At 39.4% G+C, this 25,061-nt stretch overlaps 1 protein-coding gene across 1 annotated transcript in view; it reads left to right on the top strand.

Moving 5' to 3' along the window:
• Positions 1–20,962, top strand: part of ppp1r37 (protein phosphatase 1, regulatory subunit 37) — a 40,611-nt gene extending 19,649 nt beyond the window's left edge. Inside the window, exons 3-13 of the mRNA XM_041994005.1 lie at positions 6,015–6,060; positions 6,217–6,317; positions 10,197–10,316; positions 11,673–11,823; positions 12,019–12,174; positions 12,416–12,528; positions 13,376–13,517; positions 14,365–14,531; positions 15,155–16,853; positions 16,948–17,043; positions 19,106–20,962. Coding sequence (XP_041849939.1) covers positions 6,015–6,060; positions 6,217–6,317; positions 10,197–10,316; positions 11,673–11,823; positions 12,019–12,174; positions 12,416–12,528; positions 13,376–13,517; positions 14,365–14,531; positions 15,155–16,853; positions 16,948–17,024 — 2,772 coding nt within the window. The 3' untranslated portion in view covers positions 17,025–17,043; positions 19,106–20,962. The remainder of the gene's footprint in view (positions 1–6,014; positions 6,061–6,216; positions 6,318–10,196; positions 10,317–11,672; positions 11,824–12,018; positions 12,175–12,415; positions 12,529–13,375; positions 13,518–14,364; positions 14,532–15,154; positions 16,854–16,947; positions 17,044–19,105) is intronic.
• Positions 20,963–25,061: the final 4,099 nt, after the last annotated feature.

Raw genomic sequence — 25,061 nt, 5'->3', positions numbered from 1 at the left:
CTGTCCGTCCAGACATGATTACCAAATACATTTTCTTAAAAAGCCAAACAGAAAAGAAGGTACCGACCTTGTGTGATGATTAGTCTGCTGACATTATAATCATAGTCAGACCATGAGACCAAATGACGTTTACAACAGCAGCTTAGCACTGAGGTGTGCATTTCCACGAATAGTTGAGATGTTATCCCAGTGTGTGCATCTCAGCTGACCTGGCATGTGGTGATTCCTTTGCAGTTAAATGTGCTTTTTTTCTTCTTGTTGCTTGTTGCTCATCAGCACCATCACTCTCAAATGTGCAAAGCTCAGGAAGAGGCCTAGTTAAGGTTTGAATGGTGTGTGTACTCTGCAATGACACAGCAACCTGGAGAAAGTAATCATGTGTTTTAGCTGCAGAGTTCAGCAATACCAACTCTTGCGTTCTGTGAGTCTGACTTGAGGTAAATTAGTTTGAACTGAGCACAATCCCACAAGAAACAGGGAGGCAGGCATCCACATGTCAGAGTTATGAGATTTATTCTTTGAATTTCCAGACTAGGGAAAAAAGAGGCTCAAAATCCATATATGGAGTAGGCTTTGTTTTATTATCCCACTGTGCCTTCTGACACATTAGCATGAAACATATTGCTGTCCATCAGCATCTCAATGTTAGAAAAATAGTGGGATACATTGCTCCTTACAACCAGTGGAGTTGATCTGTTTAACAAACTGACAGTTACACAGTTCATTTTATTTTCTGGAGGCAGGGCAGTCAGTTGGCTCACTCCGGTAACATTTAATTTCTGCTAAGTCATCTTTGCAGTAACCAGCCACATACATGGAGTAAACGACTGGCCAGTGAGAGGTGGGGTGGCAAGAGGTACTCAACTACTATTCCCCCCTCTTTCACTCTAAATGCTCTCCTTATTAAGTCTGTTTTGCAAACGTGGCACCTTGCCAGTGGCCTTACAGGTTATGTACCTTAATGCCACATGTTAGTTGTGAGGGTCACTATTTAGCAGCTGCATGTTGAATGCTGGTTCAACATTACCTCCCACTGAAGTACTAAAACTTGGACATTTGGTATCCTTGTGTGAGATTTCTGTTGCAGTTCGCTTCAGGGCAAGTGGTTGTCCTTTATTATGCAATGCGTTATATGTACATATGTACTTTTTCTTATTATGCAAAAACATGTTCTCCTTAAATTCGGGGGATGTATATATGGTATAATCTTAAAATTTAAGTAGGAATTCATTTAAAAAAAATAAAAAATTAATTTAAAAACCATAGTAATCGAAAGAAAGAAGAAAAGAAAAAAAAAGAAAGAAGTCCTCCCGTGCAGCCATATACGTGCAGCATTATCTGTTTATCCCTTATGTCATAGTCAATGCAGCACCTCAGTTTGTGTGAAGGCTGTTATAAACTTTTTGGAATCATGAGTGAGTGAAATGAGGCCGTATAATCATGTTTTCTGATGAATGCAGATCATTTAGGCTTTAAAATTAGCAGCTTCCTGTTGCCAGCGGGTGGGGCTTTGGCGTAATATACGGTAAATATTTACATATTGATGTGTTTAGGAATAGATTGGGATCTTGCCTGTCACTTTTGCTGTATATTGCGCATTTTATGTTGGGAGTTATAACAAATTTGTGTGTCATGGAACAACATCCAAATTTGAGGCCCCTCCCCCTTTATACACCAACTCCTTTGGGAAAGTTTTTGATAACTTTTAATCACACATGCCTTTACAATAGTGTTTCTCAATCCAGGTCCTCAGGACCCACTGCCCTGCTTGTTGTAGACAAGAGAAAACCCTATTTTAACACACCTGAATTAAATGAATGACTTGTTAACAGGCTTGTAAAGAGCTTGATGAGGAAGTTTAGTGAGTTTTGGGACATTTTCAGGACCCCAAAAAGGCAATTATTTTGGGACAAGAATAATAAACGCTGCATTTCAATAGGAATTTGCACTGTATTCCGTGCTCATGCTAAAAATAAAGCCTACTTGTATGAAGCAGCACCACTATATTCAAGTCAATAACACAGCCAGGGCACTGCATGCAGCCAGTAGAGTAGCAGCATATATCTTTGCCACCCCAGGCTTTTTATTTTTTTTTGTGTGTGTGTGTGTGTGTGCTTTTTGTTCAGAAAGTGCACTTGAACTACCTTAAGTGATTAGCATTAATTTGTTATCAAGTTGTTTGTTTAGCGGTTATACCCAGGCTCTAAGAATGTATGTTTGAAGCTTAATTCAATTTAATTTATTTCAACTTAAGTTATTTTGTCTTTATTTGTATGCATTTTATTAAAAAGGGCTACTGAGCTGATGGGCTTCTTTCCTCAGACTAAGATTTTTATCTGTTTCTTATTTTTAATTAGGAATTTACTGACAGATGATCAGACAGGTTATATAGGATGCAAAATATATTAAAAGAAAGATGTCAAATTTTGGAAAATGAAACTTTGAGTTTCCTTTTCATTTGTCACTCTTTACATGACTGTTTTTATAGCAAAGTAACATCTCATTATATGTAATGAGAAAAACAAATAATTACTGCTTTTTAAGTGTATGTAATTATTCACTACAGCAAGGTGCTGAAAAAGCTTAAAGTGCTTAAATTTGACTTTGAGAGAGGTGTAAGAACCCTAGCCAGTGTGTGAATAAACAACAACATTTTAACATGTTAAAATCACAGACCTGGGGTCTCATTTATAACCGTTGCGTACGCACAAAATGGGGCCTGAAACTGGCGTACGCCTCTTTTCACGCAAAGGTTGTGATTTATAAAAAACAAACTTGACGTGAAAATGTGCGGTCTTTCACGGCAGCTCTGACCCATGCGTACGCTGGTTTTGGAGGCTGGGGGAATTGGCGACACAGATGGAGAGGTGGGGAATTAACAACACACTGCATCCAGAGTCCTCTTGTGGCAGCGTGGGGTCCTGTCACCATGTCTCCAATTAATTTTGCGCTCTGGCTGTATGACCGCAGATGTGATTTCGGCTCACTGGTCAGCGTGCATGACTTCAACCCGGCAAGAGTTCATAACCCGTCTCCGCTGTCTATGCGTCCTGCTACACTCTTCCACATCTAATTTCCCTAAATATCAAATATTAATAGATAGAGAATAGATATACTTTAAAGTATAAGAAGAATTCATAACAGCAGTGTTATATGCTGCACAGGTGAGCTATAACCACACAGCCTAAGGACCTTCCAAATAAATAGAAAGCTAAGAAAAATAAATCTCCTATCAACATATAATCAATTTGCCACTCACGACACTTACTCTTATTTGTCACGCCACTACTGTGGCTACCAAACAAAATAATTTTTCGACTCTCCACCTCACTCACTAATGCATCGATTTCTGCCTCTGAGAAGTTGCGTTTTTTGGTTCGCTTCCCTGCGGTTGCCATTGTTCATGGATCACAACATGGATCAGCTGGCTCATTTTAATACACGCTGAGGTACTTTGCATTGACCATTTATGGTGGAAAGTGGGTGTGTAGTGGGCGGAACATGAGCCAAATTCACCTGCGCAAACTTCAAGGACGAGTGTGATTTATAAAGGGGAAATTGCTTGCACCTGTGCGTACGCACGGTTTTATAATTCAGAATATTTTATGGCGTACGCCAACTTCCGGTTTTGGGCGTAAGTACACTTTTAGTAAGAATCCTACGCACAGTTTTATAAATGAGACCCCTGGTCCGTGACCTTGACAGACTCGGACCTAACTTTCAGCAGCCACATTAAAGCTGTCACTATGAAGCTTTTTACCAGCTCAGAAACATCAGCAGAATTATAAGTGTAGTCTGCCAGAAAGACCTAGAGAAACTCGTCCCTTCATTCATCTCCAGAAGACTAGTTTACTATAATGTTTTTTTTAACAGGTATTCCTAAAAAGAGCTTTAAACATCTGCCTCTCATCCAGATGCTGCTGCTAGAGTTTTAACCATGACTAAGAGATCTGAACACATCACATTGGTTTTAAAATCTTTACACTGGCTTCCAGTCAGTTACAGAATAGATTTCTGATCGTTTACAAACCCCAGAACGCTTTAGACCCAGAATACATCTGTGATATGTTCAGAAAATATAAACCTAGCAGAACTCTTGGATCTAAAGACTCTGGTCAACTAGTCCAGACCAGAGTCCAGACTAAACATGGAGAAGCAGCATTTAGCTTCTATGCTGCAAACAAGTGGAGCAAAATGCCAGTGGAGATTAAACTTTCACCAAATGTAGACACTTTAAAAATCCAGGTTAAAAACATGTCTTTCCTCATGCGCCTATGCATGAAATCTGCACAGTAACTTTTAGCATATCATGCTTTTAATCATTTTAATGTAATTTATGTTTGTATTGGGATGTTTGCTATTTGTTTCTGCCTTTTACTACCTTTTGATGCTTTCCTTTTTACAATTTGTAATGCTTTGAATGTTTTATGTAAAGCCCTTTGAATTATCTTGTACATGAAATGAGCTATATAAACATGCCTGCCTTAACTGCTGTGTGGGGAGATGAACGCCACAGGAGTGTTTTGTTTTCCTATTAATCTCTACCTGTGTTTTCCCTTATGAAAACTCAGTTTCTAAACAAATAAAAATCCTGTTTAATTTCAAGCTGAAATTGCTTGGCAGAGGGACTCTGGGGTTTACAGTAAATGCATATTAAGTAACATGAGGACACCAGATAGCACAAACAGCTACTCTATGTAGTTCATCTAGACCACACATACACGCATACCACCTCCCATATAGCAGCGGTTGGTGCGTGATGCACTATTTTGGGTGCAGGCAACGCTCTCTGTGAGGAATTTACACTGATTAAGTCATATTTAATGATAGTTGCCCAAATCATTGTAAGTGAAAACTGACATGCTGATACGTTTTGCCAAGATGTGCAGGTTCTGTTTTATACAGTCAACATTTATGAGTGCTGAATATTGTCATAGCCTCTCCTGATGTTTGCATTGTCACTGTTCAGCCTTTTAGATGTGACTGGCAGTTGTCACGTAGCATAATAATTTTGTTGGATTGTGTTGAGTCATGCAAGAGGCCGTGAACTTTCAGTACAACTAAACCAGCATCATTACATTCAGCCATGGCAGTGAGGCAGGAGGGCAGGGGTTATAGAGTTCATGCTGAATGGACTGGACAGTCACCTAGAGACGGGGATTTGCTGGCACATAGTTTTGTGGGCAGCACGCTGTATGTTTTCATGTTTGTGTGGGTAGTTGACCAGGGCAAGAGATGAGAGACCACCTTTTGTTGTGTGATGTTGTAGACAACACTATAGGTAGACGATGAAGATGAACACCCATATACACCCAGGCTTCATACTATTTACTTTTGCTTTGCTGTGAATACTTCAACATTTCAACTGCATTACACAGACATGCACCCCAGGATCCCTCTTAGGAACTCCAACTTTGGTATCAGCCCTGTTTTTTCAGTCTACTGCACAGTTAAAGCCTAACAGCACTGGGCAAAGTTACTGCTGATGCAAATCAAATATTTCATGCTACATCTGCTTTATAAAACCACAGGGAGCCTTTTACAGCAAAGCGGCCATCGAAAGTGTAATCTCAGAAACCACAGTAAATGTTGTTTTTCATCAGTTTTACAGAGCTTCCTCAAAGATGGTAAAAAAAATTAAAGCTGTTTGATTAAAAAATATAAAGTTAAGGAGAGCCTCAAAAGCAAATCAGCATCTCACCAAAATGTCATCAAGGTTTCTTGCTTAGCTTGCAGGAGCATCCTGCATTTATTGAACAACTGGAGTAGACATGACTTTGCCCTGACGTGATAAATTGTCCTCATCAGAGTTTCTATCAATGGGGCTCAGTCAGCAACTCAGATTGTCTTGAATTAATGTGTGCAGCAAAGGTTTGCCACACAAGGTTTGCTGTGTTTTCTTCTGTTGTGATTTATTGATATGAAAACTTCAACATGGAACATGCAAAGTTTGCTTCAATGACGAAATAAACAAAAGGAACTTTTTTTGATCCTCTTTCTTTTTGGTTTGGCAGGAACTGAAAGACCTGACACAGCGAAACGAATGCTTAGATCTCAAAGGTAAGCACAAAAGACACAAACAATGATGTATGAATGTTGAACTTTTGTGTAGTTACATAGACTTTAAAATTGAGACATTTTTAAAATATAAAACTTTCAACCTTATTTCATCTGCACTGTAGATGATGATTAACAAACCATTTTCCGTGTCTTTAGGTGAGAAGCTGGACTACAAAGCCTGCGAGTCTCTGGAGGAGGTTTTGAAGAGAGTCCAGTTTAAGATAATAGACCTGGAGCAGACCAGCCTGGATGAAGATGTAAGACACCTTAAAAACAACCAACCTGTTTCTTGTTCCGTCATTTACCCTCTTTAATTGTTGCTTTCTACAGTCAGTCTCAATGTGACCATCTTTTCCACTCTGCTGTGGCAGGATATGGAGCGTTTGTCCATGGTTTTCTCTGATTACCCCAAATGTGCCCTTGTGTAAACAGAATTAAAGATGTCCTGAGTGTAGACATGCACAGATAGATAGCATCATACACTGGTCCTGACCATTTCCTGTCCCACTCCAATTATGCTGTAAAATACTGAATCACACTGACACAAGCGAGTCCGACTGGATCTATTTCTTTGAGTGGAAGGTTCCCTTTAATTATGGCTCATTATATAATCCCTGTCTGGCAAAGCAGTGTCAGTACTTTCACCTTTTAACTGCAGATTTAATTTATTGTGGTTTTTTTAAGGTTTGCTAATTATTGTTCTGTCCTCTGAGACAATTTTAGACTTAAGGATTTCTGGATTGGCCTAATTTTATTTATATTTATTAAAGTAGTCAGTTAGATTATGTTTTTTAATGAAGACACGGGGGAAAAAAGTCTTGTTTTGTTTACATCATTCATATGAAAAGACTAATGTACATTGTGGATGAAGCCTGACTAAGTATTATGATTGGATGTAAATTAGCATCTACATCACCTGTTTGTCTTCACATAGGTGTGTTATGGAGCTTATTTCTTTACACTGCTTCACTGCTGCAATTTAAGCCCCACAAGATGGCAACAGAGACAAATCAACACGTTTAGATCAGTGGATCAGACTTTGCTGAGTTGTCCTGAAAAGCAACATGCTGCAAAATTTAACATCACCTGAAATAAATGTCATAAGCAAAACTGAGAAGGTGAAATATCTTCTCACTGCAGCGGTGGACTATATTTGAAGTAAAAATAATTTAGTGCTGCAAAATTGTGAGGCTTCCTACAGATAAGACACTTGTGTGAAAACATGAGAACAATAAATCCTGAGGGTTTTGTAAATGAGTTTTCTATTTATTATGACCTTTAAAAAATCCAAAGCAGTGCAGACTGACATACAAATTGTTTCCAGCATTGTGGAGCGCTTCCCCAGCAAAATAAAGTGGCTGAATGAGTCATGGACCGAGTCACCAGAGAGCTGCATTTCAGTCTCAGACAAGTGTCTCGTCTTGAGCTCAGATGAACTAAGACTGTTGAAGAAAATGTGGAGGGGGGCTGCTGGTTGAAATGAAATTAAACAACAAAAGTGACAGACCATGCATGTAAGTGGAAAGAGGATGGGTTAATGTTTTAAGTGGGTGTGAGGGGTATACAGTTGAGGGTTTGCTTTGGCAGAGACTCATATCTGCAGCAGTGTTGTGTTGTTGGGAATGATTTAGGAGGATGAAAGAAGAGAAATAGTTTTGGAAAGATGTTAGAATCCTGTGGAGAAAAAGGCTTGGAGAGTATGATCACAAGCTGGCTGTTATTAGAGTAGGTGTGACTCATCTTCGTCCGCCCTGTAGATAAATACACTTGTGTATGCTCAGTCATGTCTCCCGCTGTATACACAGACACACAGAGAGGGTTGAAGGTTAGGAGATGCTATTCAGCAAGTAGTCTATGTGATTTGTGATTTGGTTCCCGGCCTGAGAAGGTAATTTGATCATGTCCTGCAAAGAAAACTAAACCCCTACAGGAGAGTTTATCAGCAGTTGCGTTTCTGTGAAATTAAGCTATTTATGATTTAAAGACAAAACAGCTTTTTGCAATTCAGTTATCAAGGCCTTCATTAGTAAATGTAAAGTAATAGATGAATGAACTGCACATTTACAGCACTAGGGCTGCAACTAATGACTATTCTGATGGTCGATTAGTCACTGACTATTAAAACGACTAGTCGACCAATCGGATTATGTATCTCATGATTATTATAAATGGCTCTTATTTCACTTTCAGCTCTGAAATCTTGCATGAGGTTGTTAAGTAAGTCCGACGTGCCTCCTCTTTAAATGTTTGAGCATTGCAGACGTACTTCCGTGGTACACAAGGTCCGCTTTACAAATCTCATATGTATTTAATTTATTTTGTAAGTTTAACGTGAGGTTATCCCAGACTGCCGCCATTTTGTTCCCTAGTCCGCCGCCATATTTTTCCCCTGGCAGACTTTATTGCAGATGTGCAACTAGATTTAAAAAAAGAAGAAGAAGACGATGTCTCACTCTGTAGTTTTTTGTCCCCCCCCCGACAATAGTCGACGGCTAAATTCGTTGTCGACTATTTTTATTGTCAACTACCACACTACCACAAACAACGGACAGTATCGTTCCCTGCAGTTTATACTACCGGTATAATTTTTCACTATTTCCCCAATTACTTGATGACCATAAAATGAATTAGGCTTTGTTTTTTGTTTTTTGTTTTTTTTTTTCATTTACAAGCTAAAAAGATTTGTAATGGTTCCAGTATCTTAAATCTGTAAACTTTCTAACTTTCTGTGCTTTGTATTACTGCAAACATTTTTAGATTTGGAACATAGAGATGCTTATAATCCAGTTTTGCTGAGCGGACCAGTAATGACACTTTATCAGCTCTTAAGTACTTATACAGATTAGAGCTGGGTTAAAAGAAATCATTTAATCGATGTATATATTTAAAGTTTCCTTTTCTAGTGACAACTGTGGCACTACTCTCGTGTGACTTACCGATGCTCTGCAAGATCTTACAAAAACACACAATACTGAACCTTTGTTTCTGGACACCTGATGATAAAAAATTCTAATTGTATGGCTGGAAAACTATCAGAAACTTCATAAATGAGGAGAATAAATGGTTTTTGATTGTGTCAATTTTGTTCACAGCTGTGTAACCGCACCAAAGTGCTCAAATCAGCTTTTCTCACCAAGATGATTCCAGTTTCAGTTTTTTTATTCACCATTGGATTATATTGACCTGTAAACTATTTATCAGCTTATTCTCTCGCATTAGCTGACACTAAGACCATGTGCTCCACCACGTTCTAACAAACACTGAAACCTCACCATGCACATGCATACTCTGAAATAAACTTGATGATGATTGTTTAATGTAGACAATGATCTTTCAAATATTGTATTTTAGAAGTTCATGTAGATGCATCAGATAAGATTATTACAGTAATCTGATTACTCCCAGGTATCTGATTTTGATGGTCATGCAAATGTTTTTTGTTTTATTAAAATAATTTCTGAGCGTGTCTTTAAAATTATATTTTATCTGTAAGTATCTGTAAATGAATGGATATCTAATCGAATCAGATTTAACCAGAATCAAACCGAATCGGACTGTTGTGAATCAAATCTTAATCGATCACCCAGCCCTAACACAGATCCTGATTAATCTGAATATATGCTGCTTAATATGCTGTAGTATTTAATTATACCTTTGTCAAGGGGTATGTTACTACTATATTTTATTTACATTTACTCATATCGATTTAAACATACAGTTCTTTCTGCTGTAATGGATTACTTTTACATTACTTTGAAGAACAAGTGTTGAACTTTTAAGGTATTTGGAGTTCAGGAGCCGATTTTTCACGTGCTCACCATTTTAAATTCAACTGGGTATTATTTTTCTTTGCATTAGTAAACAGCAACACGAACACATGAACTTACAGAATCTCCTCTCACCCCTGAGGTCCTGATGGGATACACCTTAGCGGTTCACCCCTGTCCTGGGGGATTGTTTGCCTGGCAACCACCACTGTTACTAACTACATCTTGTAACACTGCTTTAAAGGTTTTGACCATTTGATGAGCTGTGAGATTTGTTCAAACTGTTTGGTTTTGATTTAAAATGCCACACTTGTTTAAATATTTTTACTGATATATTGTCTTTCTACTTCCTCTCTGTATGGCTCTCAGGGGGCATCAGCTCTCTTTGACATGATAGAGTACTACGAGTCAGCAACACATCTCAACATCTCCTTCAACAAACACATCGGCACACGGGGATGGCAAGCTGCTGCTCACATGATGAGAAAGGTAAAATGTGTTTTTTTTTTAAGGCATTTGTGTAATGATGTTAACTAGGGAACAGATTGAATTCTGGCTTAATTAATTTCTTTTTCTTCAGAGTGGATGACGAAAGTATCTAATTATTACATACTGTGACCAGTGTTTCTCTGTTTTTTCCACTTTTTAATGCCCAGGATAAAAAATATGTATAAATAAACAAATCTTCTGTCCACAGTTTAACTATTAGTGCATTGCTTTCATTAACATAGCCTTTCTGATTAACACTTGCACATAAGAATTCATTCTTTGCTTGCTCATTTTTTTATGTTATCATTTAGTGCTGATAAGAAGCCAGCTGAATGCCCAGCTGAACACAACATATCACCATGTGTGTAAAAAAAATTGTTTCTGTGTAAACAGCTGTTGCTCTTTTTTAAATTTAAACATGTGAAGGAGGAGGAGATGAGACGGTAACAACGCTGATGTTGCATATTTCTATTTTTTTAAGTCTATATTTAGGTGGAAGCTTGGAGGGGTGCATAAAAAAACTCTTAAGTGAATGAAAGTGTGTTTATTGTTTTTTATTGTTTATATTTGTATGAATGTTTTAGCTTGTCTGAATTTCATTGTGTTTAAGTCTGTCTTTGCAACATTCTTCGGTGGTAAACACTGATTTGTTTACACACAAATTACTTTGTCATACTTTTATTATTTTTTATTTTTTTGGGGGGTCATTGCTTTTTCAGTGGGAAAAACAACAAATACACGAACAGTTTTAGTAATGACCCATTTAAAAAAAAAAGTCCCAGTGCAATCATGTTAGCAGCTAATTTGCCATTTGATCAGCGCTTGTACAAAAAGGCACTGCTGCCGTCTACAAGCATCAAATGTGAGATGATTTATGAACGACTGCCTGGAGACACCACACACACACACACACAGGGTATTATGCAATGCTTGTGGCGTAGTCTACCAATACAAAGCCATAGCTCATTTCAGCAAAGCAAATAGATCTTAATCATCTAATGTTTTGGCAAGTTCATGTCCTTGAGATACTCAGATGAGGCCTTTGATTAAGTAAACATAAAAAAAGCCTTTATCTGATCCACAGATGCTTTTCAGGTTTACATTTTCTTATTTGCAGATAGGGTTCAAAGTGTTGACTCTAAAGTAATTATAAGTGCACGTATATAGTGTCAGAAATGAAAGTAAAGGGACTCATCTGAAGACTGCAGATGCAGAACTGTAAAATGTGCCTCTCTGCATCTGCTAGCCACATACAAAGTCAAGAACTCCTTATCAATTAGTCTTCACAGTAAGGATTGATTGGTTCACCTGAGGATATGCTCAATAATTTTTCCTGTGTTTGTGTTTCCCCCTCAGACAAGCTCACTGCAGTATCTTGATGCCCGTAACACTCCTCTACTGGACCACTCGGCTCCTTTTGTTGCACGAGCACTCAGGATCAGTGGCAGCTTGGCAGTCCTCCACCTGGAGAACGCTGGCCTGTCTGGCAGACCGCTCATGTTACTGGGTAAGATTGGCAACAGGCTGGAGGGGGCAGATAAAGATGCACAGGGGGAGGAGAGGAGGAACCTTGTTTTTGTTACAGTCCCCGCTTTCATGCTTTCATTTCAGGGAACAGAAATGTAATCCATGAGTTTATTCTTGTGACTGAGTCTTTGTTTTTCTTCAACCACTTTTCTTTGGTTGTTGACTCTGCGGTCAGCAACGGCTCTAAAGATGAACATGAACCTGCGGGAGTTGTATCTGGCAGACAACAAACTCAATGGCCTTCAGGACTCTGCTCAGCTTGGCAACTTGCTCAAGTTCAACTACAACATTCAGATCCTGGACCTGCGCAATAATCACATTCTGGACTCTGGTATGCAACATATATGAGGCACTAACACCATAGCCCAGTTGCACTGATTCATGTATAACATTCATGTGTTATTAGGGTAGAATTAATTGGTATGCATACATTTCAGTGGCTTTTTACAAAATCAAACAATAGCGTGTTGAGCCAGGGGACAGTAATAAGTAAAATCATATTTAATATTGTGTAATTTATTTAAAAGTGCCATTAAAACACACAGATAAAAATCATCTGTTTGTTGTCCCAGGTCTGGCATACTTGTGTGAAGGACTGAAAGAGCAGAGGAAAGGCCTCGTCACTCTGGTGCTGTGGAACAACCAGCTCACACACAACGGCATGGGCTACCTCGCTGCTGCACTGGTATCTACACACAAAAACACAGACTGTGTGATAGTAAGACAAGTTTGCACATACTCAAGAGGTGTTGAGAGGACAATTCTGGCTGTGTGTATGTAACAAAATAACGAGGAAATTTAGGGTTATGCTCTGCTGTAGCTCACTTTTTAACCTCCTAAAAGTCTAGGGCACGTGGATTTCAAGGACCGGTTTTTCACTTCCCTGGTCTTGACCATCTTAAGAACTAATAACACAGATGACTTTGTATTAATTGCCCTCATGAGAAGGATAGCTCATATTTACATAAATTTTCCCTGGAGTGACAGATGTGTAGGTGAAGAATGTGTGTTATGACTGAGTTGACATTTTCATGAAGGCCCTTTATTAAGACACCTGCCTTTATGTGCTGTTGTGTCTCACGCATGAGTTGAGGAAGTGAAGACATGCTGTAGCCATTACAAGTTTGAACTATGTATAAAATTCAGTGATAACAGAAGATTGATTAATTGGAGTTGATTCCTGAACAATCGTGTTATTTAAATAATGTAAGGCGTTTTATAATTGAGATTGCACAGCTACATATTTTAGATTTTGGAATTTTAACCATCCATAATATTAGAAGGTTGTCAAATACCACCTGCCAGAACTTTGGCATGTTCTAACAATGTGATTCTTTGTTTTTAACCACATTGTGCCAGTGTTGTTCAGCCATACGATGTTGAAAATTAATTTGGGTAGATGCACAGGGAGAAGGGGAGCATTATTTTTCTTTCAGTCGTCAGTTTCATCAGATTTATTATCCACTTATCTAAACACAGAAGTGCCTGAGTTTAAGTCTGTGATTGACCATGTTTCTTTTGTTGTGTCTCAGCCATGTACTCAGAGTCTGGAGACTCTGAACCTCGGCCACAATTCAGTGGGTAACGAAGGAGTCCACAAACTGAAAGACGGCTTGATTGCCAACCGTTCTGTGCTCAGACTGGGCCTGGCTTCCACCAAGTTGTCCTGCGAAGGTGGGAAGGGGTGTTTGTGCATGTATGAGCGCGTGTGTGTGCATGTACACTGATCATAACATTTGCATCACTCTCCTCGTATATATTCAGAAAAGTTATGGTGAATTAGTTACAGAGGGAATGAAAGATTTTTTGTAGATGTTTTCTTCGGCCCAGTGAGACGTTGTAACATCTGCCTGAAGGTGGTGAGGTGGGGGTGTTTGTAGTGAGTTGATTATTTTACTCGCCCGATTGATGACGCGGTTGAGTTGTGTTTTCTGTTCGATGGTGAGATGGCTGAACCAGGAAGAAACACTGAAGGTGAGTATGGACTCAATCAGTGATTTGTACAACGCAGTTAAAAATGACTATTTAACACATAAATCCTTGCTGACACAGAAAGCCCTGAGTTTCCTGAGCAGGTGGAGACGCTGCTGGGCTTTTTTGTAGACCGTGTCGGCTTGTTGTTTGAAGGACAGGCACATGTCAATTTCAGTTCCAAGATATTTCACACCAGAACCTGCTCCACCTGTTGGCCATGGATGCTGATGTGTGATGATGTGTGAACAGAGGTGATGGAGAGTTGGCCAATCCAGAGATGTGTTAGAAAAAGTTTGGATCAGACTGATGACTGCTGGTTCTCAAACAGAACCTGGGTGTTGGTCAATTGGGCCACCAGGGCCATGTCATCCGCATACTTAAAAAAATTGGTCCTCCTCATGCCACCAAAAGAGTTTTGACCAGTCAGGGTGTGGACAAAGAGCATCAGAGGGTTTTTTTGGAGTTTGTGGTAGACGGACATTAAAAGTTCATTTTCTGGATTTTGGCATTTCTGACTGTGTCCTGTTTTTGTAATATTGGGATGTAGGAGCCGTCGCTGTGGCCGAATTCATCGCAGAGAGCCCCAGACTGCTGCGTTTGGACCTTCGAGAAAATGAGATCAAGACCGGTGGCCTGATGGCCCTCTCACTTGCTCTTAAGGTCAATACTTCTTTGCTGCGTCTCGACCTCGACCGGGAGCCCAAGAAAGAAACTGTGAGTCACGCTTTCATTGAACTTATAAAAATCTTGAGCTTTGAATGAAGGGTGAGGATGGTGTCTTCCAACCAGAGCTTGGCTAACAGGCAGCTCCACTTACAGAAACATTTTTACTAACTACATAGATTCCTGTAGAAGTCTGGTTCCATCATCTTGGCTGGAGGTGGTTTCAGATTTTAGGGAGGCATGAAGTGCACTGCGATGAAAGAACAGTGTGCATTGTAATATTTAAACAAGACAGAACAAGAACAGCGTAGTTTAACAAATAATCAGAGCAACAATCTTATGTCTTTATTATCTTGTTGGGCACTGAAATTGTAAATCAAATAAAGATTTAATAAATCACCTCCTAACATGCAAACTGTTTTATCAGAAGATTTTTGCATTAGCAGTTTTTACCACACAAATGCTTCTTTATTAACTTTGTGTCTGGTGACATATTTATCTAACTATGGGCCACAGAGTCTCATTCTTTGGCAGTGAATTTGTCCTCTTATTGTAATAATCATGGGCATTATAATCCTTAACTAAATCTTAATTTACTGTCAAAAACAACTGACTGAAGACCGTGGTTACCAGCTGTTTTGGGAAATTCCTCTATGTATATTTTTGTCTTACAGGTGAAGAGTTTCATTGAGACACAACGTGCCCTGCTGGCTGAGATCCAGAATGGCTGCAAGAGGAATTTCATCTTCGCTAAAGAGAAGGAGGAAACTGAGCAGAAGATGAGGTTGTCGGCTTCCATGGCAGAAATTGCCACCGAGGATGGTACTAGGGAAGAAGAAGAGGATGAAGAACCAACACTGGAGAAGAAAGAGGAAAAAGATGAAAAAGCAGAAGAAGAGGAGGATGAAGTGACTGGAGATGAAGGGCAAACAACCAACCAATCAGAAGCAAGCTCTGAAACAAGCGTTCTTCAAACAAATCTAGAGTCTGACTCCGACACTGAGGATGAAGATGAAGAGGTTGTCACAAAGTCCTCATCCACTTCACACTCTTCCACTGTCTCAAGTCCTCTCAAGACTGCTCCTCAAACCCATTCCGGGGTCTCGCTGTCCCCCCTCAGTGCCTCATGTCTGTCCTCACCTCTGTCTGCCTCACCAGCTGTAGGGCCAAGCGTCATTTCTGGGATCACCGTCACAGAAGCCCCAGTTCCTCCAGGCACGCCTCCATCTCCTGGACGATGTATATCCGTCTCAAGCCCTGGTAGGGGTCATAAGATCTTTATGGTAACTCGGGTTGAAAGCCCCCTTGAGCTGCAGCAGCTGCTACAGCCTCAAAAAAGTACATCTTTAGCTCCCAACCAAACAGAAGAGGCCACAAAGAAGCCAGCAAACAAGAATACACCCATGACACAGCAGACACAGCCCCCAACCATATTTCAAACTCCCCCACAAATACAACTGACTCCTGATGATGTGAAGGAGAGCTCACCTGCTATGTCTACCAAGGGTAAAGTGACAAAGGAAAGTCCTGTAGCAGGATTAGAGTCTAAACTAGATACTACACAGACCAGCAAACTAAAGCCACATTCAGTAAGTCAACACACAGAGGATAGGCCAGCCAAAAATTTAGATGCAGATGCAAGTCTACAAACACCAGCTCAGCCTTCAAATCCCTCATCACTGCAGGCTGTAACTTTTCAGCTAACAGGAGGAGTAACAAAGAACTCTGAAAGCCCTGAACCTGACTCCAGCTGTGTAGAAGGAAACAATGAAGAGGAAGAGTGTAACGCACAAGATGGTAGACAGGTAATGCCCCCAGAATGTAAACAATCAGATGAACTGCATAAACCCCAGACTAGTTTACCTACAGAGGAGCACCTCTTGTCATCAGAGGAAACCATTTCAACAAGCCAGACAGGGGGAACTCCTCCACAAGATGAGCAGGAAGCACCAGTCAGTTTTTCAGAAAATGAAACATTCAGTTTAACACAGACAGAGGAGCCAAGCCAAGAGGAATCAATGCCAAAGCAGCAAACAAAGGCAGATGAGCAGGAAGTGGTGCCTGTTCACTTGGTCCAGACTCACCAGCAGGCACCATCTGTCACTCAGGGAGGAGCACAGGTGTCAAATCCAGCAGCAGAGGACACCTCTGAGAGTCCCGATCCCACCTACACTCAGACAAAAGCTGATGCTGAAGTGAATCCAGACAAAGAGGAGGAGTCAGCAGATGAAAGCTCTATAGACGAGTGTTTTGCTGAAGTTATGGAAGAGGAAGTGGTCAGTTCAGCTCTGCCCAACGGCCTGAAACCTGAATTCTCCCTCCATCTTCTCGACTCCGAAAGCCCAAAGCCTGGCAGCTGTGTGATGGAGCACGGTGTGTACTTGTGGTCACTGCTGTTCTTTAATTTAAGCCACATGCTTATTTTGTGTGTGAAAAGTTTAAGATGTGTTATGTATCATTTCTGCAGTGAGTGCCAGCTGTGGACAGGAATTAGAGGAGCTGCTCCTTGAGGCCAGCTTGGAGACTGGGAGAGATGCACCATGAACCAGTGAAGTTAACATCTGTATGTACATGCATTCAGCTAGGTCCATTATCATACTGTTCAGTAGCTGTTAAGTTTACATGAAAAAGATCTATAACTTCAGCCTCAGTCCCACGTTCAGAGACTGAAGTCTTCTACTCTTGATCCCGTGCCATTCGTGTCTATCAGGAGAACTACTGCTGTGCACACTTGGTTTTTGCATCTCTCTTCCAGATAGCCTGTTTTTAAGTTTTGGATGTGCTTTCTGTCAATTTTCTCACACATCTGCAGGAGCTTTGTTTGCCTATTAACATCTACAAAACTCATCCCTGTCTCAGCTCATCAAGCTGGCTTTATGGTAGTGCAGGACAAGCATGCTGCAGTGAAGATGAGCTGTACGGCAGGTTGTAGCTTCAAAATTTGCTGTGATCTCATAGCAGTGTGTAAAAACAGCACTCCGCTACGTTGTGGTTCATACTGGGAACGTTGCTTGTGAGGATTGTGATGATTCCTATTTTGGCTCCTATGCTAACAGACTAAAGCGTCCAAAACGGCTGCCTTAAAGGGGTAGTGCACCCTATAATGTGTTTTTTGAGCTGCAAACAACACAGTATTTCTTAATTGTGATGAAAACCACCTATACTGTTGATACAATTTGTAATTTTTCTAATTTCTTTAAAAAACAGGATTTTGTGGGTCAAAAATGGCTCATAACCAGGTTTTAGTTTCCGATATGTAGAGCCATACTTGAGCTCGACATGATGCTCTGGTGCTTCTCTAGGTCATGAGAAAATTATAAAAATCTCACTGCCCCCTCCCTCCAGATGCAAATAGACAGGTCTTGCAGGCATAGAAAACATCAACGCATATGAAGGGATGTGAACTTATTTGATGTAGATTTGCTAGTTTCAGACTTCTATCTTTCACAGAGTTTCTGCTTAAATATTCCTGCAATGGGACGGATTTGTGCTTTTGAGGGGTGTAAAAGTAACACCGGACTTTATTCTTCACTGCTGATCCTCCTCTCCAACAGACAGCAGCTCAAATTGTAACAGCGACTACTACTGGCCAGTGAGCTGCTGTCTGTCATTCAATCATATCTTCCTGTGAATTTTTGACCTGCCCACTCTCCGCCCCCTGATCAACCCACATCTCGCACCACAACCCTTGCAGTTTCTGGCATTTTTCAAAATTTGGCAGTGAGTGGAGTTACTCAAAAAGTAGGGGGTGTAATTACACTTTACCACATACCTACAAGAGTTTTGGAGTTGTGCCTATTTTTACCTCGAGGGAAGCATCGGGAAATAGGTTCTTAGCAAAATACCCAGCAACAGCATTTGTTGACCTTCATGTTGACCTCACAGCTGCAATATTACACCTTTCACCATAGTTTTATTATGCAGACAATGTCACAGGCCCTAAATAGGCTTATTTTATGTCCTTGAATTTCAAGTCATATCAGCCATTAATTACACAAAACTGTGTATTTATGGACGTTACTAGAGGATTTCTGTTAAAAACTATTATACATGCAGTTGCTGTGCTGCAGGAGTGAGCTCAGTGGTTAGCCATGTTAGATCTGCTCTTTCAGCTGTAGAATATCCTTGCTTCACAGTACATTGTATGCAAAATGTGTTTTAATGATATGTTGTATGACTTAGAAACTGCAGCTGCAAAATTCAAACAGAACGTTGCATGTATTTGCAGCCAAAACTGTGTTTAATGTGGCAGAAATTATATGGCTTCATAAACCACAATGTGCAGCCAGTGGTTTTCCCTCAGGGAAGAATGAAGATGATGGACGTTTAAACGTCATTTAATAACTAACACTGGCTTTGAAAAACTTAATCACAGTTATGTTTCATACTGACCGTGTTTCTGATGAAGATATTAAGACATTCTTTAATAGAGTAATTTGTTTTTTTCCACACACCACCAGTCATGCGTCAAATCAGTGTCTTTTCTTATGTCCTTAATTATGTTAAATTATGCAAAATAATTACATACAAGTCGTCATTTATAAATTATTAGAATCTATTGTAAATTATTCTATGCTACTTTTTTTTTAATCAGATACTGATTTGTTTATTCTCTTTTTTAACAGGGATTTTGAGGGCAGGCGAAAACATCCTTCAGATGGTTTGTCAGGCTCTTCTAACTACAATGTTTTCGTCATTTCTTTGACTTGACCACCACAACAACTTTTCCTTAAAGAACAGAGGACCCAGACTTGGAGTTATAGAAAATGCAAGTAAAGGACAAAATCAACTTCTGAAGCTCACCTGTGTCAAATACCAAGTCCTCTACATCCACACTACATCATCCATACAAAATGGGAAAGAGAAATAAAATCACAGTTGTCACTACATTTTGTTGGTCTGCCATCTTTACACACAAACAACTACTTCTCTGAGAAGAGAGGACAAACAAAGGAGGGAGGATCTAACACTAACCAAAGACAGAACCCAGACTTTTCCCACAGCTCTTACTTTAGCTCCTCTGTAGACTGTTGGGCAAATGACTAGCAGGTGAAGTTCTTCATGGCTGATGGAGACATAACAGTGATGATGAAAAAAGTGGGGTTCACTCAGTAAACCAAGCATCAGTTGTGGACTCTGCTGATTTGACCTGATGGCTTTAAGCATTTGAGGTGGGAGTATGTTGTTGTTAAAAGGCTTTTATATCAAGAAAGATGAGGATGTTCACGTCTGTTTAAATGTAAACATTTCCTATGTCTCCCTCATTTCTGGCCTCCTCCTCCTTTCCCCATAACACATTCTTAAGGGACCTCTACCAAAGTGACCTCCTTCCTGTTTGTTTTCTCTGCCTATCAGTAACCGCTGCACTCACTTGCTGCTCAGACCTCTCAGATCTGACATGGCAGAGCTGCAACCCCCGTCCCACTTCCCTCCGCTAGGAAAGTACTGTTGGAAAGCCTAAGTTGGTCATTTATTCCCCACTGAAGAAGAAAAGGAAATGTGAATATCCAGCAAGATGTCTGCCTTTTTTTTAAATTATCTGCAGGTATAGACTCCACCACTTTGTTCTTGCAGTCATTGTTGTGCAAACCTTTACAAAAAGCAGTCTGATATGTCCACCTCCTCCCTCCTCGTCTCCCTCAGTCTTCCACTGTACTCTGTCTAATTTCACCTCTCTGCTCCTCATTCAGTTGCCTTCATTCTTCACCTTTGGAAATTTCTTATTTTTGTTTTTTCCCCTGTTTGTCTTGTTTTTTTCTTCCTTTTCTGGCTGCTTTGAGAAATCAGTGGTTTTGTATTTATTTTACAGCTGTTGGAGGCTTTTGTTTGTTCCCTTTTTCCCCATTTTATCCTTTATTTTTGTCTGGGGGTCGCTTTTAAAGCTGACTATTTTTTGATGTATATTTCATATTCAGACATAGAGCAAATATTTAGATTTTTTTTCTTTGTTTTTGGGAGGGAGGTAATCTATAACAGAAGTGTAAGGTAGATGAAACTGAATGGTTGACAACCGGGGTGCATACTGAAAATAAATACAAAGAAGCTCCAAAGGTCGACGATGTCCTTGTTGCTTTGAGGCTACTCTGCTGGGTGAAGCTGTGGCCACAGGAAGCTGCGGATGTCTTGTTTTCCCACAGACCTGAAGGAGACCACTCTTAACACCAACACAATTTTCCAAAGCAAAGCAGTAAAAATGAACGTTGGATATCAACATGTCTGTGGAGAGCTGGTTTTTTTGTTTATTTTCTCATTTTCCCCTGAAGCAAATACAGGCAGGTGTATTTTCTCTTGTTCTAAATGGAGCAGTGTTCAACCTTCCTGCTCTTCTCCACCCAACAGATAGTTGGCCCCCACTGTTTGTAATGCTTTAATTTTTAGAGATTTTTAATAATGATTTGTTAACTTAATTGAAATGTGCTGGTAATCACAAAGATATGTATAGCAAAATTTGTTCCTCTCAAATAAATGCATGTAATGACTAATGAGACGTGTCTGTGTAATGAAATCGGGGGAAGTAAAACTAAACGCTGCCACAGAGAAAGATGCCGCATAAAGTCTGGAAGCTTTAATAAGGTGTTTATTTGTACTTTTCTTGAGCTTTACCATAAAAATTGTGTTCACAAAGGTATAGTGACACATAGTCTGAAACATGCTTGAAAACAATCTTAATTTTTTACACATGCAGCAGAACTAGGCTTTTTTTTCATTAATAAGAAAATTAATATCCCAATTGTGTTGAGGCATTTGCTACTGTCTCAATATTCTGTAAGGCTAGGATTCCTTTATTCCTTTTGGACTCAAGGTGTAGAGGCCATCTAACCACTGGATGTCTCTAACTCCCTGCTGAAGGACCCTGAGTTCTACCTGATGGTGTATGTTGGTGACGTATGGCTCTTTTGTCTTTATTTAAGCTATTTTAAGAGATCTGAAAACTACTAAAACTATACACAACGCATCATGTTGTGTCTGTCAATTCAGAGCTTTAGCCATCTGGTGACTGAAGCATAAAAAATATTTTAGTTACCAAGATCTTGTTTCTCAGAGCGTTCTTTGTTTAATATCACGAGTCTGCAGCTGTGCTCAGAAACACAGAGGCGCGCTTCCATCAGCACGTTCACAGAGGTTTGATTAAACGTTAAATTTTAATGTATCGTGTCTGTTACACCTGGGTTCGTGTTCAACAGATTTTCACATAAAGAATACTTGGAGACTTTTTTGACCACTATATATAATTCAGAGACTCATACCGTCTGGAGAGCAGTGTTTTGACTCTGCTATAGTCCTGTATCATAGTGTGAATGTTCACTGGTAGCTGAATATTTCTGCTCACTACTGAGAGATTTTCTTCAAAGTGCTTTCAAAGTTATCCATAATCAGATTGAGCATATTCATTAACATGATGGAATTTCTTTTTCAGTGTGGGAGAAAGCAACAAAGTATGACTAAAGTCATCAAGGCAATCTTTCTAATATTGATCAGTGTGAAACAAAGCCAAGTGAAACTGCTACAGAGCACCACACAATCTATAGAAAAACATTTTTTTCTTGAACAGTCTCTTATCAGTTAAGAAATGTAGGTTGATTGTGGGCATAAAAACGTGAATAAATGAATAAATAAAGCTACTTTGTTCAAAACCATGTAAATTTTTTATTTCCTTTAAATCTTTGCGTTTGTTTCCACTATAACTTGGAATAATTTAATGTGTTTCACACATATAACCCTGAGAGGAAACATACATATATAGTCACTCTTACTCTTGTGAGCACGTTGCAGAACAGCAGAGATTCTGACTTTTGGAAATGAAAATATCTCCTCATGTGAATCTCATCACGAGGTGGGAGGAGGCTTTCCTAGTGTGGTGTTATAGAGTACAGGGTGGGAACTCTGATGTGTCTGTAAGAATTCCACAGGGCACTAATCCACCCCACCCATTAATCTTCTGATACTACAAAGGGGGGGGTTGTGAGAGAAAGTCCGAAGTTATCACAATGTGATGTGAAACACTCAAAGATACTCGGATATTAGCGCTTGGAAACTGGTTTGTTCTGGCATTTATGCTACAAAAGCAACTCTAGCCGCAGCTACTGGTGTTTCTTTAGAGAAGAAAGTTTGCATTTCATGTTGCCTGAAGTCACTTTTTCAATATCAAACCAAAGTCATGATAATTTTTTTGTAAATAAATATGCCGAGTAGCCAGATGTAACTGCGATGTGTCCCTTTTACAGATATGTAAAGGTTCCTAATGCACGAAATAGTACACGCTTATATCACATATGAGTTACCACTGAGTTCCATATTGTGACTTGTTCATATGTTTTAGAGGTCAGACTTGAGATCTATAGGGTTTCTTCACTAGAAAATATGTTGTAAAATTTTGTCCTGCCACTTTCAAGGATGTTGACTGAAGGTTTCAGAACTGCTGGCCTTAGTGTATGCAGTCTTCTAAATGGACATTTTTCTATGCTACATGATTAAAAATTAAAGTTGTGTCTATTATTTGTGTACTTATGTAAAAAAGAAACTGTCATAAAATCATTGTTTCTGTAAATCACTGTAGGTTTTATATGTGTCTTGTTTAGACTTGTTTAGACTGGATGGTCTATTTCATTCTCAAAATGGACATTTGAAGGAAAGATATCAGCAATAATCATAAGAGAAACTATTGTTGCCAACCATCAGTCTGGGAAGCGTTATAAGGCTTGGTGGCTGCTAAGACCATTGGAATTCATGGTTAAATAAAAAATAAATAAAATACTTTATTATACCTCTGTATACCAAAGTATGTTACAACATCAAGTATCCAGCCAATGCAGTTGTTGAGATCTACCTCTCCCCTGCAGATTAGCAGCTGGGGTTAGTATTACCAGAAGCTAACATTGTCATCTAAAAGCTGTCCAAGCCTCTTGCAAATGTAACGTTTTAGACATACTTTGTTTTAGAAAAATCCTTCAAAATGAGTATTGAATTAAGCCCATAGCCTGCATATAGACATTGAAGGTATCGCTACAGTATGCAGGGATTACATTAACATCATATACAGTGTAGTGCTAGCTCTCACAGTTACTGTTATGAGTAAGATTGTGATGTTTCTGTGTTTTATTATTGCATGAAAGCTGCAGATTACTTTGTCATACAGTGACAGGCAAAAATTAGCACTGAAGCATTTACCAGCTACAGAGCTGCTGGGTTAAAAGTAAAACAAAGCTGTCGTGTTTGTGACAGCTCTTTTGGTTTGGGGACAGAAGCAAGTGATTAAAATGCCTCCTCGCCAGGTCTTTCCTTGGGCTTAGCCTTGCCTCAGGAATGTGTTGGCATACTGATGGAACAGTAGGGATTTATCTGTGGATTCAGCCCATATCTGGCCTGTTGGTTCGCAGCCCAGTGGACTGAAACAAACACAGGAGCAGGGACTGATAGAAATGCAGCATCATTCATGTGATCATGAGAGGGGGACAGAGCGGGTGCACCATGTCCACAGAACTCTAGAGAGCTGCAGCACAAATATCCGCTCACATTGTGAAGCTGCAGCTACAAGATGGTGAACTTAGTTTTGCATTAGGGCTGAAAACAAAGGCAACAACACCCACCAAGCAGCAGTTCCAAATGTGTTTGGATTTTCAATTTGAACTGATTAGGGCACCTAATTCACCTTATTTCTATCTGTAATAAAGTCAGTTTTAACTATTTGAACCTAACATCATAACACCATCCCTAATACTTAGTTAAAGTAGCAGCTCTTGTACAGTTTCTGTTATGTCCCAAATGGAAACAAACAGTCTGGTGTCATGAAAATAACCACCACTGAGTTTACAGTTTAGTAGGCCTGTTGAATTAGTTTTTTTTGTTGTTTTTTGGGGTGTGTGTGTGTGTGTCAAAAAAGAGAGGGATAAGAGTTCACTTTGGCCCCAGATTTTAAAAGTTTGATCTTTCATTGCTGTTCAGATTTAACCCTTTAAGACCCGACCCATGAAAAAAATGGTAAGAAAAGTCCAATTTTTTTAATATGAGGTCTTTATTTGGCCCTTTAACAACTTGTATCAAAAGATTTACATTTTTTGAGGGGGGTGTCTACTTATTACCATGTGATGTTTTAAAAATATTATAATGTTGTTTTCTGCTTCTGGGTATCTATTAGGGGACAGAGGACAAGTATCATATTGTGTTTAACAGGATTTTGAGCTAAATTTATACCATAAATTAAAGCACAATGTCTCAGAAACTGTATGAGACACATATGTCACATCGGGCTCTTATGGGTTAAAAATGTCAGCGGTAGGAAAATGAGTGAGTCAGAGGGCCCAATCTATGGTGTAACAAACACAACAAAACAGGAATAAAAAGTAAATGACAACAGAAAAGACAAAATCTCAGAAAATACACAAAAGAAGCAAGAAAACTAAGAGCACATATTTTCAGAAAACACAGTAACACAATAGAAAACTTAAGATCATCCAAATATGCAAAAACATTTTACAGAATGCAGCAATCAACCAAAAACACAACAAATTAAACATTTTTAAAACTTGTCTTTTTTCTTCTGTTCTATTTTGTTCCTCCTCAATGTAAACATACCACCATCAG

This window comes from Melanotaenia boesemani, chromosome 9 (assembly GCF_017639745.1).
Source record: "Melanotaenia boesemani isolate fMelBoe1 chromosome 9, fMelBoe1.pri, whole genome shotgun sequence".
Classification (NCBI taxonomy): domain Eukaryota; kingdom Metazoa; phylum Chordata; class Actinopteri; order Atheriniformes; family Melanotaeniidae; genus Melanotaenia; species Melanotaenia boesemani.
Note: the sequence above shows the minus strand (reverse complement) of the source record. Positions and strands in the feature narration are given on the sequence as shown.